Source organism: Bos indicus, chromosome 2 (genome assembly GCF_029378745.1).
Source record: "Bos indicus isolate NIAB-ARS_2022 breed Sahiwal x Tharparkar chromosome 2, NIAB-ARS_B.indTharparkar_mat_pri_1.0, whole genome shotgun sequence".
Classification (NCBI taxonomy): Eukaryota; Metazoa; Chordata; class Mammalia; order Artiodactyla; family Bovidae; genus Bos; species Bos indicus.
The window spans coordinates 1814895-1831934 of NC_091761.1; the positions used below are offsets into that span (position 1 = coordinate 1814895).

General features: G+C 41.2%; 1 protein-coding gene across 2 annotated transcripts in view; it reads right to left on the bottom strand.

Annotated features, from left to right (window-relative positions):
- FAM168B (family with sequence similarity 168 member B) overlaps nt 1-17040 on the bottom strand; it is a 40714-nt gene that overhangs the window by 14122 nt on the left and 9552 nt on the right. The window contains exons 2-3 of one of the 2 annotated variants that reach the window (XM_019968806.2): nt 16474-16554; nt 8453-8536 (exon numbers count right to left, since the gene is read on the bottom strand). In XM_019968806.2, the coding sequence (XP_019824365.2) occupies nt 8453-8536; nt 16474-16543 (154 nt within the window). In that variant the 5' untranslated portion in view covers nt 16544-16554. Of the gene's footprint in view, nt 1-8452; nt 8537-15583; nt 15718-16473; nt 16555-17040 lie in introns of those variants that run through there. The other variant, XM_070801551.1, reaches the window with a different exon arrangement.

A 17040-nucleotide genomic window follows, 5' to 3' on the forward strand; every position in this document is an offset into this window, starting at 1 on the left:
CGATTAAAAAATATCTATGACATAGATGTAACAACTGGAAATATAAATACTGACTGTAGTATTTGATACCAGAGAAGGCAATGGCACCCCACTCCAGTACTCTTGCCTGGAAAATCCCATGGATGGAGGAGCCTGGTAGGCTGCAGTCCATGGGGTCGCTAAGAGTTGGACACAACTGAGCGACTTCCCTTTCACTTTTCACTTTCATGCATTGGAGAAGGAAATGGCAACCCACTCCAGTGTTCTTGCCTGGAGAATCCCAGGGACAGGGGAGCCTGGTGGGCTTCCGTCTATGGGTCGCACATAGTCGGACACGACTGAAACAACTTAGCAGCAGCAGCAGCAGTATTTGATACTATTCAAGAATTAATGTTATTTTTTAGGTGTGGTGATACATATTTTAAATTCATCATTTAAAGATAATACTGTAAAACTGATGAATATGATGTCTTGAGATTGGCTTCAAATAACACAGGGGAAACTGATGGGAATACAGATGGAAAAAAAACACCTAGAAGCTATTAGCTGCTAAGGCCAGGGCATGGGCAGATGGATCCCATACTATTGTGTACTTAGGTATGTTGTAACTGCTGAGGGTTAGGGTGTGGGTAAGCAGAAATCATACTGCTGTGTACTTATGTGTTTTTGTATTAGAAAATTTTCACAATAAAAGGTTTTTCAAAGTGTTTTACAAAGGTGAAGTAAACTTATGGATTAAAACAGACGAGACATAATGAATTCAACTTTTTTAACAAATTCAACATGTAAATTTTGAATAGATCTTGTTTCCAATTTTTTGTTAAATTTTTAGGACAACTGGGCAAATTTAAATATGAGCTATCAAATAACTGAGAGAATTACAGCTTCTAAGTATGATAACTATCCTGGGCATGCAGTGGAATGTCTTCATTATGTTAAGGGCCATACTGAAGGACAAAAGCCTAAAAGACTGTAACTCTGAGCTGGTTCGGAACACACACACTCTCTTATACGGTAGATAAAGCTCGCGTGGCACAATGGTGACTGCTGAGTCTCAGTGCTGGATATTACGGATTCACTGTATCGTTCACTCCATTATTCTGTATATTTGAAAATGTTCTGTAGGAAAATAAAGTGAAAAAAACAATGCCTTCAGATAGCGGCACACAGCTGAGAGAGGATCTAAGAAAACGCCCCAGGAAACAACAGTCATGCAGGAGCTAAAGGGACAAGGAGGGAGCAAGCAGAGGTCCGCCACTACTAAGAAGTGAGCACAAAAGGTTGCTGAGCCTTTACGAAGACCATGATTCAGGACGGCATGGTCCTTAGCAATCTGATCTGAAAAATAACCTGATCTGATTAGCTACAAAAGCAAATAAAGGTAAAATATGCCAATGGTCAATACATACAGCCAACATTCTATAGAAAGGCACAGCTCTACAGGACAAACTATTTCATAAACAGAGTAGAAAACTGAGAAACCGTCTGAGGAAGTGAAAACACAAGCAACACGTCCATGACCTGAAAGAAAGATTAGGAGGAAAGAGCCTCTAAGAAACTATTCAATATTCAATACTGAATATTCAAAGTTCAATATTCCTAATAAGAAAGTCCATGACCATTTTGTTACTATTCACTTCAGCAAAAGCCTGAAGCTTGGACTGAAGAGAAAAAGGAAGCTGTCCACCTAAATAAGCCTCAAGGACACACAAGTATAAAGCAAAGCTAGGAAGATCTAAGTACACACCCCTCCAGAGCCTGAGCCCTCTGACTCGGAAGCACTCTTTCGCCCCACCACAACCACTGAATCAACAATAGGCCAACATAAGATGTCAAGTTTTTTTAAGAGACGCTAGAGGCCTACTGTGGCAGAGGTCCATCAGCTGGCCTGAGGTCTCTTACTCACCTGAAGTGTCCTTTTTAACACCTGCCTCATATGTACATTTTTCTGAAGATAAAAAGATGACTAATGATGTATTTAAAATGTGCACATCTCATATGTGTATATTTCACCTAAAATCAAAACCTAAAAGAACTGTAAACAAATACAAACAATATGCACACTGAAATACAAGGGGTAAAGTGTATCAACATCCACAGCTTAGTTCAAAACACATGAAAAAACAAGGCACACTTCAGGATGGACAGAGTAAAATGTTTAATTTTAAAAGTTGATTTTAAAGTTTAACTGTAGAACCCTGACAGTCCATTTATTGATGTTCACTGAGTTTTTTCCAGCTTCTCTGTATATTGGAAAAACAGTCACCCACTATTTCTGCTAATTATAACAACAATTTCTAACTGCTGATAATATATATATTATCCTACTGCTTATTCTTATAACTGTGAACTATGTCCTAAACTTAGAAATTGATTTTGGCTTTTCATATGGGCACAAATATTACATCACTTTCTATCCAACACTGAAGACAAATCAATTTCAAGGGATGCAAACATGTCTCTCAGTCAATTAAAAACCAAATGTGTGTAGACACATTCCTTTTTCTTTTATATAGCACTAGATTCATTGTGTCACAACAACCTCAACAGGAGTCTTACAAACTTAAAAAATACAAATAAACACATATACATCTCATAATATCAAAAACAGACAAAGCCTTTGTGAAACAATTTTTAGATGTGCCAATGATTCATAATGCAAAACCAAATACATTCATCGCTTGGTCTTTCAAAAACAGTTAACAGCTTTCCACATGCTCCTTTCCTAGAGATCATTCATAAGGATGCCACACAGACCACACACTAATCACAGCCTTGCCCCTCCTCACTCTCAGGAGACACACACTGCCACGGGCTGACCTCTCTGGGCAGAACTCATGCACAGACAGGGCCACAGCTCTCCAACTGTGAACTCTGAGGGGCAGAAGCTTTCTACTTGGAAACAGATCATTTTCCCCCCAAAGTACTGCATACCACACATATTTCATATAATAACTTTCTAAGTATAAGACATTTACTTAGGAAATATGGAAATTCAGAAACATAGAACATGTGAAGAGGAAAAACCTGCACCAAACACAGCATCATGAAATTTCAGAACCCAGAGACAGAGCACCAAAGATAAGCCCAGCCCAGTCCACCAAGCATCAGAAAGACACTGGGTCTTCCTGGGGGTCCAGTGGTTAAGAATCCACCTGCCGATGCAGGGGTCAGAGGTTCAATCCCTGGTCCAGGAAGATCCCACATGCAGAGCACCTATAGCGCCTATGCTGCAACTGCTGAAGCCGCGCCCTACAGCCTGTGCTCCACAGGAGCAGCCACCAAGATGAGGGCCCCGGGCACCACCGTGAAGAGCAGCCCCGCTCGCTGCGACCAGAGCAGCCCGTGCGCACCAACCAAGGCCTAGCGCAGCCAATAAAGACATAGCATGTTCTTAAAAAGATAATGACATTCTCAATGGCAACAACAAAACTGGCAAATAATTCAGCAATGTTCCCAAAATTCTAAGGGGAAATAACTGTTAGCCTAGAATTCTATATCCAGACAAACAAACCATGAACTGTGAGTGCAGAATAAATCATTTTCAGACATGAAAGATCTCAAAACTATGATTTTCTAATATTCTCGAGAGATTACTGAACAAAGATCCTCCACTAACACCAAGGAATAAACTAAAAAAGTAGACAAAGAATCAAGTGTAAGGGAAGAGGCGCAAACTCCCTGGGATGATGGAGGAGAAAGACCCAGGGTAAGCCCCAGAGGACAAGCAGCCAAGGCCAGAAGATGAGAGAAGGTTTCAAAAAGATATCACCAAGAGGGGAAAACCCTCATGGCCTAAAAAGCTGAGAAGAGATTCCACACCTGGGCGGAAGTAGAGGATTTAATTAACTATGTAGTTACAGAAATCTAGGGAAGAAAAAAGTAACTGCAGAAGAAAACAGCCACACATTCACAGCAGTGTGCAATGCTGACATGGTCACAGCAAGAGAGAGAGGGTGGGAGCTACTCTCCAGTTGCAGTGCACAGGCTTCTCACTGCAGGGGCTTCTGTTGCAGGGCACAGGCTCTAGGGCGCTTGGGCTTCAGTAGTTACAACATGTGGGCTCAAGAGTTTCTGCTCTCAGGCTCAGAGCACAGGCTCAACAGTTGTGGCGCACAGGCTTAGTTGCTTCACAGCATGTGGGGTGTTCCCAGATCAGAGATCAAACCCATATTCTCCTGCAGTGGTAGGTGGATTCTTCATCACTGAGTCACCAGGGAAGCCCTATCCATTTTAAATACAACAATGTGTACGTCCGTTCCAAACTCCCTAATTATCCCTTCCCCACATCAACCATAAGTTCAAAGTGGAGCTTAATTTTTAAACAAATCTGGGATCTTACTTCATGGACATAATTCTGAGTTTAAAAAGAAAAAAAGCAGAATATCATAAAGCATTTTCACTTATTTAATATCCCTCTCAAACAAGAGAGAGACCAGTTAAACACTGAAATAAACCAACAGTTTAATCAAACCATTACTTTACTAGGTAGATCTGCACTTACACATAACTATTTGCATACTGATCTCAATTTTAAGCTTCTTTCTATTATACTGCCAAACTGTCCTCCAAACATGTTTCCCTAATTTATCCACCACTAAGCCATGCATGGAAGCAATCACAGAAGCCTTTGCATCACTCTTAGCGATGTTTTCATCTTGTAAAAAGACACTGCCAATGTAATATCTAAATCTTACCTCTTACAAAGAGCTTACTACAAAAAACTGAATGTTTTCTTGATGATCAATGCAAATATGATGTTAGTTACAGATACTGCTGGCTGTAAATGGGAGTAGAAAAGAATCCTGAATGTGTGCCTGAATGTGCCTTGGGAGTATGATTGCATGCTTACTGCTAGAATCCTCAAATAACATAGCTGAGGAGATATAATGATTCATTAAATAAATGCCAAAAATGAAACATCTTTCCCAGGAGTGACACAGTCAGGATTTGCGCCACATCTTGTTAACACAACAGCCTGAACGCTTTCCAATATTGTTCTGATTCCAAAAATGGACATTCCTCTCCGGATGCACATGTATTCAGCTTACTGTGCTTGTTCATGAGAATGCAATTAATATCACCCTCATCTCCAGATTCTGAGTAATGGAATCTTTCAGCAAAAGACACGACATCTCATTCTCTAAACCCTCCGTGTCACACTTCTAAGAACTAAGACATAAACAGTGTTGGGGCTGCAAAAGTGCTTTAAAGGCCACATACATACACACACTCCATATACTACACATCAGCTTTGTCTGAAAATCTGGTGGTGAGAGAACCAGAAGACTGAGAAAGCAGCAGAAATGGAGAAAAAATTTAGTTTTTTTACAGTGACAAATTTTTACTTAATCAACAGATAAGAAAAAAGGCCCACTAAAAAAGGAAATTTAAAAATTCAAGTTATAAAAATACTGAGAGGATCTCAGAAAAAGAAGGGATACAGGTGTAGCCCAGACTCCAGTCAGGTGGCTAAAAGCACTCAACAGGACACTGGTGGGGCTTTCAAAGTACCATTTATTTTTTTTGCAAATTTTACACACATCTTTATTCCCAGCATCTCCTAACAATCTGAAGATCTGGCAATGCTGGGCCAGCAGTGTGGCAGTTGACAACCATCCAGCACTCAGCAGGGGACACCCATTCAAACCAGGCAGGTCCTCTTGGCAGCCACCATGCCCATCACGCCCACTACTCCCCCCTGCAGGCCCCACTTCTGGGTTAGAGGAACAGCTTGAGAGCAGTCTTGGAAAGAAAGGACCCAGTTCTCTACAAGAAGGAAGAGGAATGGCAGCTGTTCTACAGGTTGGCAAGAGGAGAAAGCTATCAGACAGCAGTACCCGCCCTGTACACACCAAACCTTCTCCTCAGGGGAGCACTTCATACCTGCAGGCCAAGCAAAGCAGTCTGACCAGCTGCAAATAAACCTGAGGCTCTTTTTGTAAAAGAGTAAGAAAACACTGGAAGCTTTTAGTACATTTTTACATTAACTTGTACCACAGAGAAAATGAGTACAAGTGAGCTACACTGGAGAATTCTAGAACAATGACATTTTCTGGAGGTCTCCAGCATGATCACATATAGTAGAAAAACTAGTACTTATGCAAAACATAACTTCAATTCATTCCTACCACCATATAGAAAAACTAGCCTAAAATGGATCATATATCTAAAAGTAAAATCTAAAACTGTAAAACTTCTAGAAGAAAACTGTTGTGATGTTGGGTTAGGCAAAGATGTCTTAGAAATGATACCAAAATCATGATCCATAAAAGAACAAAATGATAAACTGAACTTCGTTAAATTTTAAACCTCCTGCTCTTTTAAAGATGATGTTGAGACTGAAAAGAGCCACTGACTATGAAAAAATATTCGCAAATCATGTATCTGATAAAGAACTCTCAAACCCAATAAGAAAACAAACTTAAAAACAGACAGGCAGAAAAAGATGTACACAGTTAACCAAAGTCAAATGGCAAACAGGCACATGAAACAAGGTTTGATATTATTAGTCATTAGATAAGTTCAAGTTAAAACTACATTAACGTATCACTACATATTCACTAGCATGTCTAAAATTAAAAAGAATGACTACCAAGTATTGGCAAAGACATAAAGGCATTTGAACTCTCCTCCACTGCTGGTGGCAGCATACAATGTCACAACCCCTTTGGAAGATAGTTTGGCAGTTTCTTATAAAGTTAAATGTATACCTACCTGCCCGAAGTATTTATTAAGAGAAATGAAAGTTTATGTTCATATAAAGAATGTACACAAATATTCATAGCAGTTTCATTTGTGACAGCCCCAAACTGCAAACAAGCCAAATGTTCATCAACTGGTGAATGAATAATCAATTAGTGGTATTTCTGTACAATGGAACAACAATAAGAAATGAACTACTGATATAAACTACAACATGGATGTCAAAAATTGTGCTGAATGAAAGCCAGCACCCTCCAAAATACATTTTATATGATTCACTTATACAAAATTTTAGATTAACTACAAGTGATCTGCAGTGAGGGAAAACAGAGGAGCTATTTCCCGGAGCCTAGGCAAGGTCACAAAGGAGCAGGAGGAAACTTCTGGGGATGAGCAGTGAGTGAACACACGAAACTGAAAGGATGCCACGCACTGCATTGAGCGCCCTGCAAATGCATGTAGTTACTGAGAGGCAGTCACACCTGCAGACAGCTGTGCTTACACAGTTAAGCCAGATAAGATGGCTTACAAAAGGAGATGGTAGTACCACTCAGCGGTTAAAGAATCCAGTGAGTAGTAACAGAGAAAAACACTGCTTCATCCCAGGGAAGGGATGTTCCCTTACAGATCCCAAAAGATGGCATGAAGTAGCAGGTATTCTAGTCCAGGTGTAAGAGAAAGAGTGCGAATAAAAGCCATGCAAAAACAAAAGAAAAATATTGTTTTGGAAAGAACAGGTCAATGTGGCAAAGACCTAGGAATTTTAAATTGGAGACTAGGCTTCACTGTGTCTTAAGAGTCATGGGAAATCGACCTGCAAACATTACTCTGGTATAAAGCCAAGGAACACAAAGTCAAGGAGAGAAACCTTGGAAGCAAGAAGACCAAGCCAAGAAGGTCTTTCTTTGGGTGTGAGCTACAAGGCGAACAAAGGCAGTAAGGATGGGATTGGAATGGGACACATGGGCAGAAGGAAGGAAGAATTTTATGATTATCCAACCAAGAACTCAGGACACGGACACTGCTGCTGTCTCCTCTTCTGTCAAGTTAACTACGTGAGGCTACGGGTTCCAAGGGACAAAGGCGCACCCCAGCAGACTCAGGAGGCTGAGCCTTTGGGTCGGAGTGTAGGCCACCACAGTTGCAGCAGCATCACAAAGTCCATTCTGGGTGAATAAAGCCTGGAATGAGCCAACACCAAAATGAAGGCTCACAGAGGAAAGTCCCGTTTAAGAAAAACTGTCTTTACAAGGTCCAGACTCAAACAAATTCCACTTTCACCTGTACCACTGATTTCTAAAATCTGAAAATATTCTTATGGACCTTACACAGAAAGTAAGACTTTCTTTTAAAACCATAATCAAAGTGCTAAAGTACTAGAGAGAGATCAGTTATCTCTAGAAATGTTAGCAACATGGAAATTCTACCCATTAAAATGGCAGGATGATCTTTAGTCTCTAGTAATCAACACTATTTCATAAATACATACAAAGTCTGGCACAAACAGTTACTCGTACCAAGCTATGACTGGAATGAAGTTCTGTGTTGTGGAAGGATATCTGAAATGCAATATACAAAGCTTTAAATGCAAAAAGAATTAACTTTTTATTCTACTTATCAAGAAGCCTAATCCTATGAACCAAGAAATCAATACAAACCCCAAATTCCAATTCTATAACCACTCTTCTTGAAATTCATCCCCATTACATTCTCCCACAGTCACATTAACAAAACACTTTTGCCACCCAGCACATGTGGGCTTGCATACCTGCTTGGAAGGTAGGATTCGCTCCAGGGTACATGTTGGGGGAGTAGGCAGGAGCTGCTGCTGCATAGCCCATTGGGAAACCAGCTGGAGAAAAATAAAGAACAGTGTGATTTTAAAACCAGGGCTCCCAAAGACCTGACTGTCCTCACCTTCTTCACCACAACTCCCAGACTGAGCTCGGGAGCCCAAAAGCACGTGGGTACTCAGCAGGCTGCCTCTAGTCGTCTCCTCTCCTCAGAGTTGTGATGGGTCACGATCATAAACATGTCATTTAAACCTATGAGTAAATGCTTACAACTTTCTATAACTGAAAACATTTGACAGAAATGGAATTAAATGAAGAAGGAAAAACAAAAACCCAAAATGAAGTCAGAAAACTCACAATATTTCTGGCAGCTTTACTCTAGAGTTTATTCACATAATTCATTACTTAGCAAGATTAATAAGAGCGCTAAGAGCTTCATGCACTAAAGAGGCTCTAACCATATACATACACATGGAACTGGGAAAAATCCAACCTCACAATCCATTTGCAAGCAACCTGACTTTTATTAACACAAATGAGGGATCCTTAATATGACTAAATTATAACCACTTATCAATCATGTGAACACAAAAGAAATTTTAGTCAAAACCAGAGGGGCCTCAGTTATCTGCTCTAAGGCCCTCATAGTTCAGCTGGACCCAGTTACGAGTCACTGGGGCACTACAGGGCACAGAGCCAAGGTCTGCTAGACTTCACTAGCGACACAACTAGCTGTGAGGAGCTATAATCCCTCCAGGAAATTCTAATTTGCAGGGCTCCAGTCAACAAGGCAGAGAACCACTGTCCCTTCCTGTTCCTGCCCACGGTGCTGGCCACAGAACTGTCCTCCTGAAAATGCCCCTTGGCAAGCACCGTAAACTATCTCCAACATCTACTCTACCTCCCTTCTGGCACACAGGGGCTGGAAAGCTAAATAGTGCGCTCCTCTCTTGCAAGAAATTGGAAGTGATCTCAAATCCTAATCACTTCATGAAAACAAAACCTTCAGAATAGCAAAAAATACCATTAGCTGAGTAAAAAAGACAGCTTTTCACAAGAAACATACTTGCAAATTATTTAGACAATGGGCAAATACACTTAATATGTAAATAATTTTTAAAGTTAAAAGAAAAATAGAAAAAAACAACCAACAGAAGACATGAACAGAGAGAACTGCCAACCACATTGCTAACTTCAGACTGGAGAAAATCCAAAAGGAGACAACACACTCTGCTGGCAAGGCTGTGGGGTAACAACAGACTCACACACTTCTGGTAGGAATACAAAGCAGTAGGATTTTTTCCTAGTACCTTTAAAATTACATTTGCATTAGAAGATGTAGTATATATACTATGAAATATTACTCAGCCACTAAAAGAATGAAATAATGCCATTTGCAGCAACATAGACGGACCCAGAAATCATCATACTAAGTGAAGCAAGACAAAGACAAGTAACATGGGGTATTTGTTTTATGTGGAATCTTAAAAAAAAAATGATATAAATGAACTTATTTACAGAACAGCAACAGACTCACAGACTTCGAGAAGAACGTATGGTAAACAAGAGTAAAGTTGGTGCTATATTTAAAACTGATAACCAACAAGAACCTACTATATAGCACAGGGAACTCAGCTCAATATTCTGTCATAACCTAAATGGGAAAAGAATTTGAAAAAGGATACATGTACATGTATAACTGAATCACTCTGCTGTAGACCTGAAACTAACACAACAATGCTAATCAACTATACTCCAATATAAAAGTTAAAAACATTTTTTTAAGAATAACAGGAAAAAAATTACATCTGCATGCACTCGCTCCCCTGGCCATTTCACCTCAAGGAATCCACCCTGAAGATAATTTCCTCAAACACAATCCACTACAGTATTACTGGAATAGCAAAATCCTTCAAACAAAATCCTTCATATCCATCCAAAGAACTGGTTGAATTAAACTATGAAAACCCCACAAGTTGCAGGCTTATGCAGCAGTATTACATAAAACACCAAGAACAAGGCAAACCTTTGTGAGCTGACAGGGAACAATGATTAAGTTGACAAAGCAAAGCGAACACCAGCACCTGCACCTCTGTTCCAGAAGCCTACTCAGCCTCAAGGAGGAAGGAGGCTGACAGCGTTCAGCAGCAGCACACTCTCGGCCACTTCTGCCTGCTGAGACCTCCCCTGCCGAAGCTACCGCAGGGCTCCTCACCGAGCCAGCTGACACTGCACACAGGCACCACGGTCCTGAGGCCCCCCTCCCCAGTGCTGCTTCCACCCACCAGATCCTTCACAAGTGTCATCCACCACAGTGATGTCTGCACTCCTAATTCCATCTCAGTGTACAACACCCTTTATGTAACAAAGGAGAAATTAGAATATATGGACACAGTTGGCCTGGGGGCATGATATGACTGAATGTCAAAGTGCCCTCCAAAATTTATTTTTTGAAACTCTAAAAAAAAAAAAAGAAACTCTAATCCCCAGTGTGGTGGTATTTGGGGAAACTCAACTGTAGTCATTTTACAACATATACATACATTAAATCATCACATACACTTTAAAAAAAGTGCTGTACAAACTAAATACATACAATTTTTTTTCTTATCAATCATACCTCAAATGGGGAGGGAAGACATCAACTGGACCACCTATACTTTTTAATACACCATGTATTACATTCCATGAAAAAAATACTAGAAATAGTAAGGCATAGGACCACATATGAGTGAAAAAGAAAAAAAAAGATAAACTGATAACAGACCACAGATCCAGAGACTGCAACGTGGTCTTTAAAATAACTCTGTATTTCTTACTCTGAAAAGTAGACCTCAGGTTCGCTTTAAGCTGCTGCAGCTGTTTACGAGACTTGTGCACAGTGTCTAAGTCTTTGGTCCCTCATCTTGCCCCTGCCCTCCACCAGCCAGGCTTGCTCCACTAGTAACCTACAAGTCCAGGGGGAATCTGGGAGCAGGAGCTGCAGAGGACCTGGAGCTGCAGCAACCCTCCTCCTGAAGTTGAGGGGGGTGCCCTGTGCAAGGTCCCAGGGCTGCACCCACAGTGCTGAGACTCAGTCTCCTAACCTTACAGTAGTAGCAGTAGCGTTACTCGCTCAGTCATGTCCAACTCTTCGTGGCACAGACTGTAGCCCGCCAGGCTTCTCTGCCCATGGGATTCTCCAGGCAAGAATACTGGAGTGGATTGCCATTCCCTTCTCCAGAGGATCTTTCCAACCCAGGAATCCAACCCAGCTGGTCTCCTGCACTGCAAGCAGATTCTTTACCATCTGGGCTACAGGGAAGACTATCTACCTTACAGTAGGTTTCAGTAATATTTAACTGAATCTCAGGCTCTAGGGATTAAAACTGGTCCATAGGCTCATGGAACCCTTGATTCAGCCAAGTCCCTCTGTGGTCCTTCCTCTCTTAGATAAAGTACCAGGGAGGAGGAGTCTGAGATGGGACTGGAGGGACCCCTGAAGTGCTGGCCTCAGCTGACTAAGGAGGTTGGGACCCACACTGTCACAGATGCCAGAGGCCTCTTAGGGCAGAGTCCAGGGGGACAGTCAGGAGGTGGTCTCTGCCTCATCAAATGAATATTGATCACCAAAGGGGTAGGGAGCAGGCTGATCCTGCTCCCTAAAAAGATGTGCTCCTTCTTCCCCTTGGTGCGTGAGCTTTAAGGCTCCAGTCACCCACACCCAGCTCTTTCCAGGTCCGACACACCTCTGGCAGTCTTGCAAGTCTGGCTTCCACTTGCAGAACTCCCAAGGCTCCAGGGAGAATCTAGGCTGCAGAGATGGTACCTGGAGGTTCAAGTCTAAAAAAGTGCTGCCCCCTTCAGTGCGGAAGTGGAGGGGAAAAGGGTGAATGTAGTAACGGGGTAGGGAAGACAGGGGTGAGTGCCCTAGGAGCCTTTGAGAAAGAAACCCCAATCCCCTCCAACTATCCATTGATGCCATAGGTTTTCAGAGCTTTTGAGAAGAGATGCCTCTTTCCTTACCTCTGTGTTGAAAACTATACAAACCCAACTTTTCATCCTCTTGCTGCTTTGCCAGAATTTTTTTTTTAATGTTGTTCTTGGCTTACTTGGTTTTCAGTTCCCTAAATAGCAGTTTTGAGCTGTCCAAGCTATTTAAAAGTGTTCTCCTTAAATTGAGACTAAACCCTACTCTTTTGGAAAAACTACCTTCACTTCAGAGGAGATATTCTTTTATTCCCATTCCTCCCTTCCCTGATGGTCCGGCGGCTAAGACTGCACTCCCCATTCACGGGGTCCAGGTTCTATCCCTGGTGAGGGAACTAGATCCCACATGCTGCAACTAAGACCTGACATAACCTAAATACATTTTTTAAAAAATCAAGCCAGTCAAACAGCTCTGTGAGCACTAAGCAGAATAAACACAAAACATAGTCACGTCTTGTTATTCCACAGGAGAAACATAGATATGTTAAAAGCAGCAAGGAGGGAGCAGGGAAATACTAATTTCAAAGAAACAAAAATGACAAAAGCCAGAGGACAACACAACTACCTTTAAAGTGCTGAGAGAAAATAGCTGCCAACCTAAAACTGTACACTCAGTGTGGCAGGCAAAAAAAAAAAGGAACTCCTAAGAAGAAATATCATCAAATCCCTGGAACCTATAAATGTTACCTTATTTGGGAAAAGGTTCTTTGTCGACATAAGTTAAGGATCTCAAGATACTCATCATAGATAACAGGTGGTGGGGGCCTAAACCCAAGTGTCCACACTGTGAAACATAGATGAGAAGGAAATGATGTAACCATGAAAACAGAAGCCGGGATGATGTGTCCACAAAGCAATCTACGTCTAGGAACACTGAAAGCTCCAGAAATTTCAAGAAGCAAGAAAGGATTCTCCCCTCCAGCTTCCACAGGGTGTGAGGCCCTGCCATGCCTGGATTTTGGCTTCTGGCTCCCACAACTGTGAGAGAATCAATTTCTATGGTTTTTAAGCCACCATCCTTGTAGCAATTTGTCACAGCAGTCACAGAAAACCAGTACACTCATCAAAAATAGGCTCAAAAATGAAAGCAAAATAAAAACATTTTCACAGAGAAAATTCACTGCTAGCAGACATGCAGTAAGAGTGGGGGAGGCGGGGTAACTAAAGGGATTTATCCCAGTAAAAGGAAAATGATCCCAAACAAAAAACACATAGATACAGAAAGCAATGAAAATAATGTGTGAGTTAATGTTGACTGCACAAAATAAAAACAGTAATGGCTTAAGGCATGGTCAGTTCAGTCGCTCAGTCGTGTCCAACTCTGATATACAAAAGAAGAGAGGGGGCAAAATGTGTTGTAATTGTTAGAGTCATCACTAAATAGTAATTTTTTCAAAAATTAACAGAAAGAAAAATTTAATGTAAAATATTTGGTGAATCCAAAAGAAGAAAAAGAAAGTGAACAAAACAGATACAGGAGCTATGAATTAGAAAACAATAGTAAGATGGTGTATACGAACCCAATTATTGTCATCCCTCAGTATCCCAGGTTCCAGGACATGATACCCCAAATCCACAGGTATGAATGACTGTATGTCAGCTCTCATGTAACTACAATTAGAAGACGTTCCTTTTTACCCATTAAGTGTAAATTTTAGAAAATTATGGACAAGCTTCTCCATCTGCTTGTATTAAAGTATAGAATGGTAAGCATAAAATGGTATAAAGGTACTAAAGTTATCCTCGCCTTAAAATCCTGTAGGCACATTATTTCGCTGTTTAACTCCAATTTCCATTCAAAATACCTAGAATGGTTACAAGTTTCTATACTGAACTTTTGCTGATCAGAGAGTTTTATCAAAGTCAAGGAGACCAAAATACTAAAAGCAAGGCAAGAGATAGGCGTAACTACTAAGTCACTTCAGTCGTGTCCGACTCTGTGCGACCCCATAGACGGCAGCCCACCAGGCTTCCCCATCCCTGGGATTCTCCAGGCAAGAACACTGGAGTGGGTTGCCGTTTCCTTCTCCAATGCGTGAAAGTGAAAAGTGAAAGGAAGTCGCTCAGTCGTGTCTGACTCTTCGAGACCCCATGGACTGCAACCCACCAGGCTCCTCCATCCATGGGATTCTCCAGGCAAGAGTACTGGAGTGGGTTGCCATTGCCTTCTCCAAGGTATAAAGAAATGAATAAAATAAAGATCAATTAAAAATTTTAAAGACTTAAAAGTTTTAGAAATTTCCTTTTAAAGACCAAAAACAAAAAACCCTAAAAAGTACACAGACCTGGTATATGACAGGCAACCAATATTTCATTACATAGTCTATCAGGTAATGCTAACACCATCAAGTTTAACCTATTTCCTGATTTCAGAGCTACACAGGATTCTCTTCAGTAGACTACCTGGAACTCTGCTTAAACTAGTGCAAATACATTAAAGACAGGAGGTCTCACCACTAAATTATTTTTTACCAATTCTAGAAAATCCTGTCACTATTTTCCTTCTAGTCTCTCTACTTAGTCCTTCTGGAGCTTTTAATTCTCCTCAGAACTTCTCATCCTAACACCTCTATTTCGTAACCAGTCTACTTCCCCCTTCCTTCTGCTGCACACTGGTCCCTCCTTTAGCAGTGTTTTGCCTGCGGTTTAACTGGAATTCTGTTCAAATGCTTTTTTTTTTTCCATTTAAGTTCCAGTTGGTTCTTTTTGCTATGATTCTTTCTTTTGCATCTTCAATTATTATCAGCACGCTTGTTTGATGTGGTGTCTACCTGATGTTTTATTCCTGCTATCTATCACGACTGGTGACTCAGACACGATGAACAAAGCATGGTGTTTTACAATGACTCTGACTTACCAGGCAGAACTCTGGGCCACCCACACGACCTAGACTGGGAACGCTTGCCTTCACACAGTTCTGCGTTCGTTGCTGTCAGGTGCTTCAGGGGTAATGCAGCCCAGAGACTACGTTTTTTGTTAGTTTCTCAATTTATGGACCCCTTGGAAGGACAAGTAATTCAAAGCAGAACCCAAAACATCCTTGAATGGTTACAAATTCTTAGAAAAGACTTCTTCCTTCCCAGAGGCCAAGCTGAAATGAACTTCTCTATGCAACCACTATGGACTGATTTACTTACCTGTCTTATAGGAGTACCACCCTCCGGAGGAATCAGACTGACGAGGGGTTCCACTCCAAATCCCGGCCTTACAAGAGCAGAGACTTCATTTCGTCCCCAAAAGGGTTGCTAAAACCCACAAAGAACAAATGCCCCTAGGGCAGACACATCAACTCAATGGCCAAATACTCTGGTTTTTATGTCACCTTCATATTTAGCTGTAGAAATGGCTTTCTTGCAAAAGTTCAGTTAAACATTTTTGAAATGTTTCTTCAATTTTTCAGGGGTTTTGAGCAACAGGGTTTTAAGAGTATCTGTCCCACCATATTATCTAAACCCAAAATTGTAATGTTACAGACAACTATTCCTTTCAATTAGGGCAACCATTTGCTATTTTTGACCATCAACTCCTATTCTCACAAATTTCACTTCACCCTATTTCAGCCCATGTTTGACTAGCAGGCTTCATTAAGGTGGAGAATGTGGCTCAAGCATAAATTCATCAGTGGACTCCCCTTCCTGATCCAGGGTGCTGGCATGAAGAGAACAAGAAGTCCCACGGGGCCTTCCTATAAAGCCAGATGAAGAGACTCACAGCCAAGGGAGGGGCTGAGCACCACACAACCACAACGGGAAGTGTGACCTGTGTCCCACACTGCGACAACACTGAGGAAGTGAAGCTGAGCACAGGAAGTAAAGAAACCAGACCTAGTCCCTACCCTTGGAACCACCAGATCAGCTCCAACCAAAGCCAGCCCAAGCTCCTGATTTTTCAACTCCATGAGCTGACACATTTTCTTCCTTATCTAAGCCACTTGAGCTGGGTCTGTCCATCAAAAGCATTCTTAATGACATAGAAATGGACCATGTATTCAAAGTTTAATAATGGAAACAAAATTTTACATGCTTACCTGGATAACCAATTCCTTTGGCATTTGCATAGGGTACCCCAGAAGAACCCGGGCTATAAACAGGATTCATGATTTCAAGAACTAAAAAGGGAAAAAAAATGATTTAGCCAAGCATTTTTGTTCTCAGGTTTTTCTCCATCATCAGTCTCAAAAAAGCAGGTAGCAAGAGGCCTTTCTCTAATCTATTCTGAAATGTAGAAACAAGGCACTCCATGCTGCTGCTAACCAACAGAGCACAGAAAAGGAATGCCAAAGCCCTAATGGGTGCCCACCAGGACACTGTATGCTTTGCTTTATAACTCTCCTGAGTCCATCAGACGCTAAGGGAAAAAAGTGTTCTCCGTGCCCCTGTTTTTCAAAACAGTTAAAAAAAAAAAAACTATAAATAATCTAAATGTCCTTATTACAGAGAACAGTCTTAACCAGATCTATCCAGAGCATGAAATACCATGCAGCTGCTTTTTTCTTATAAGTGATTAAAAACACAGGATGCTACAATGATAATTGGGGTAAAAGGGGAGGCAGTACAATACTGTAATGCAGTGTGATCCCAAATGTGCACCTACA